The sequence below is a fragment of the Crocuta crocuta genome, unplaced genomic scaffold, assembly GCF_008692635.1.
Source record: "Crocuta crocuta isolate KB4526 unplaced genomic scaffold, BGI_CrCroc_1.0 scaffold580, whole genome shotgun sequence".
Classification (NCBI taxonomy): Eukaryota; Metazoa; Chordata; class Mammalia; order Carnivora; family Hyaenidae; genus Crocuta; species Crocuta crocuta.
Window position 1 is genome coordinate 4,430,539 of NW_027527940.1, and position 2,999 is coordinate 4,433,537.

General features: G+C 47.7%; 1 protein-coding gene across 1 annotated transcript in view; it reads left to right on the forward strand.

Moving 5' to 3' along the window:
• Window positions 1-1,533: 1,533 nt before the first annotated feature.
• The window catches only part of PCCB (propionyl-CoA carboxylase subunit beta), an 84,118-nt gene continuing 82,652 nt past the window's right edge, over window positions 1,534-2,999 (forward strand). Inside the window, exon 1 of the mRNA XM_077752337.1 lies at window positions 1,534-1,743. Coding sequence (XP_077608463.1) covers window positions 1,561-1,743 — 183 coding nt within the window. The 5' untranslated portion in view covers window positions 1,534-1,560. The remainder of the gene's footprint in view (window positions 1,744-2,999) is intronic.

Below are 2,999 nucleotides of genomic sequence, written 5' to 3' on the forward strand. Positions count from 1 at the left end.
GGCCCCCAGCCCAAATGAAGTCCCAATTTCTGAGCATGGCAAAATTCTTCATACCCTAACTCAGTTTTTGCTTTGTAGTCTCATTTACGACCATTCCCAAAAAGTGGGTGGTAGAACTATATGTGAATCTGAATATGCTACATACGGTTACTTTTTCAGAGCTACTCTCCTTGACACATCCAGCCGTGCCCAAATTCTTCCCTGTGCTACCAGGCCAGTACTTTGTCTCTCTCTCCAAATTGATGAGGTTCTTTTTTTTCTCTAAATTTTTAAAAAATGTTTTATTTATTTCTGAGAGAGACAGAGAGAGAGACGGTGTGAACAGGGGAGGGCCAGAGAGAGAGAGAGAGAGAGAGAGAGNCTGACGCAGCTAGTCCCGACGCAGGGCCCGAACCCGCGGACCGCGAGATCATGACCTGGGCCGAAGTCGGGTGCTCAGCCGACTGAGCCACCCAGGTGCCCCCAAGTTGATGAGGTTCTTAAAGCAGAGACCCAAATGCCGGGCCAAAACATCTACTATGGGGTCAGACACATGCAGGTGGGCTTTGTTCAGTAACGATCTCACGCTGTACCCTCAGTTTCCCTGCATACTAGGTGAAACATTTCTGCTCCAGAAAAGATAATAAACACTGGTGGTTAGTTTTGGGCACATAGAAGGTACTCAAAAATATTTGCGGAATCGAAATGAGTTAACATTGAAGTCCCAAGCCAGAATTTGGACTTTATGAAGGCTGTAACTGTGAGCTGGAGCTTGGAAGGGCTAATGATCAATTTTAGTAGTTTTCTGTAGCTACGAATGCAAAATATACACCTTGTGCTTTGCCTTAAAGAGTTGCTTGTCAGCTGGGGAAACAGATGGACAAGCTCCTAAGTGTTCAGTTCTAAAGTCCTAGAATAGTAGTTCTCAAAATTTAGCAAGCATCAAAATCACCTGGAGGTCGTCTGGTGAAACAGATTGCTGGCTGCACCCTCAGAATTCAATTCAGTTGGTAGGAGAATTTGAAAGTCTGCATTTCCCACTTGCTCCTAGCTGATGCTGAAACTGTTCGGCCCACATTTTGAGAACTACCCAGTAGAGGTTAAGTGACCTGTGCTTAATACACGGCAAACAGTAGGTCTATGTGTGTGAATCCTGTTTGTCTTGGCTCTTGATAAAATCACTCTCCCTCTCTGTGCTTCATTTGCCTCATCTGTGAAATCAGGATAATAAGATAATGCAAGTGACTGCTTTAAGCCACACCTGGCAGTGTTTAACGCATGTTGGTTAGCTCCTATTATCTACTCGAGGTCTAGGTAGACAGAAAAAAAACAAGGATTAAGTACATCTTCTGAGCAGCAAAGAAGGCACAAGATCTGAGGGCAGTACTATCTTTCTCAGGGTGAACCCCTAGCGCGGTATGGGGACTCCTACTCTCAGGTCTCTCTTCTACGCACGCTGTGATGTCCAACCCACAGGGTCCCTACGTCCAACTCGTGCTGCGCAGGCGCAGAACCCTATGCCCACGCTCGACGCACAAGCGTACTCAGGCGCACCGGTCGGGAGCTCGCCGCAGAACAAAGATGGCGGCGGCAACGCGCGTGCTGGCGGCTGGAGCAAGACTCAGCACTGTGGTGGGCGGTCTCCGGGGCGCGGCCCGCAGCCTGTGTAGTCAGCCCGCTTCGGTTAACGAGCGTATCGAGAACAAGCGCCGCGCCGCGCTGCTGGGAGGAGGCCAGCACCGCATGGACGCGCAGCATAAGCGAGTGAGTGCTACGGAAACCCGACCATCCCCTCGGGGTTCGCAACCTATCACCGAGTTGCGAACGCTTGCGGCGCTCCCAGTGCTTTCAGCCAATCCGCGCGATGCCGGGGAGGGGCGGGGACGAGAAGGTTCACCTTGAGAACCTGTTGCCTTTCACCAAGTGGCAGGTAAAACGAGAATAAGCACCCTTGTGCTTCATTTCTGAATTTTTAGACGGAGCTATTGGGCCCCAGACAGTCAATCACTTAACATCTATAAGCTTTTGGACCAGTTATTTAATCACTAGAAGTCAGTTTACTGAAAGAAGAAAATAGTATTTCTCATCTCACAATCTTACTGGTTGAGCTACAGAAGCGATGATAGGCAATTAAAAAAATTCTTTCTATGCTACTCATGCTCCATGAAAGAATGGTGGTAGGTTCTTGCTCCATTATGGAAGCAGGAAAATAGAAGCATATGGTAGGGGGAGTAATTTGGGCCAACTTGCACATTAATCTGGGGCGGGTTGAGCTCCAGAATCTTGTGGGAACTTCTGTCTCCTCAGTGCTGGTTGAACGCCTTTAGGGTGTCAGCATGCATCGACATGCTGGGTAGAAAGGCACGATGTGCGCGGAGGCAGGGAGGTTTTTGAGGGGAGAATTGCAGCTGGCCTTCAGAGATAAGCTGCATGGCCATTTAGCAGCAGGAGAAACTGAGGCCCAGATGAGTGACCCGGGACTTGAAAGTAGGCTCACGCAATGCGTTACTGACGTGTGTGAAACTGGACCTTCGTGCTGGCTGCGTTAAATAATCAACCTGGAAGATGCAGAAGTGAAATTCTTAGAGGTGAAGGGTACTGCGACACATGTCAAGCGTCGGGGTGGTGACTGGGGTGGAAGATTGGGGGTCTTCAGTGAGGAGATTCGAGCTAGTTCTTGATTGAAGTCTAGGTGTTGATTTAGATGTAAATTCCCATTTGACTGGAACATGAGGTGGCCGTTCCATTTTGACAAGTTACTTAATCCCGAGGAGTAAATTTATTCTAAACAGAAAACAGTAATTTTTTTATTTTTTGCGGACATATGTTTTTCTTTTAGACACGTACCTGGAAGTAAAATTGCTAGAACATGTGGAATTACACTTAACTTTTCGAGGAACTTCCAGACCATTTTTTTAAAAGAATATTTATTTTTACAAATAGTTTATTGTCAAGTTGGTTTCCATATAACACCCGGTGCTCATCCCCACAAGTGCCCTCCTCCATGCCCATTCCCCCCC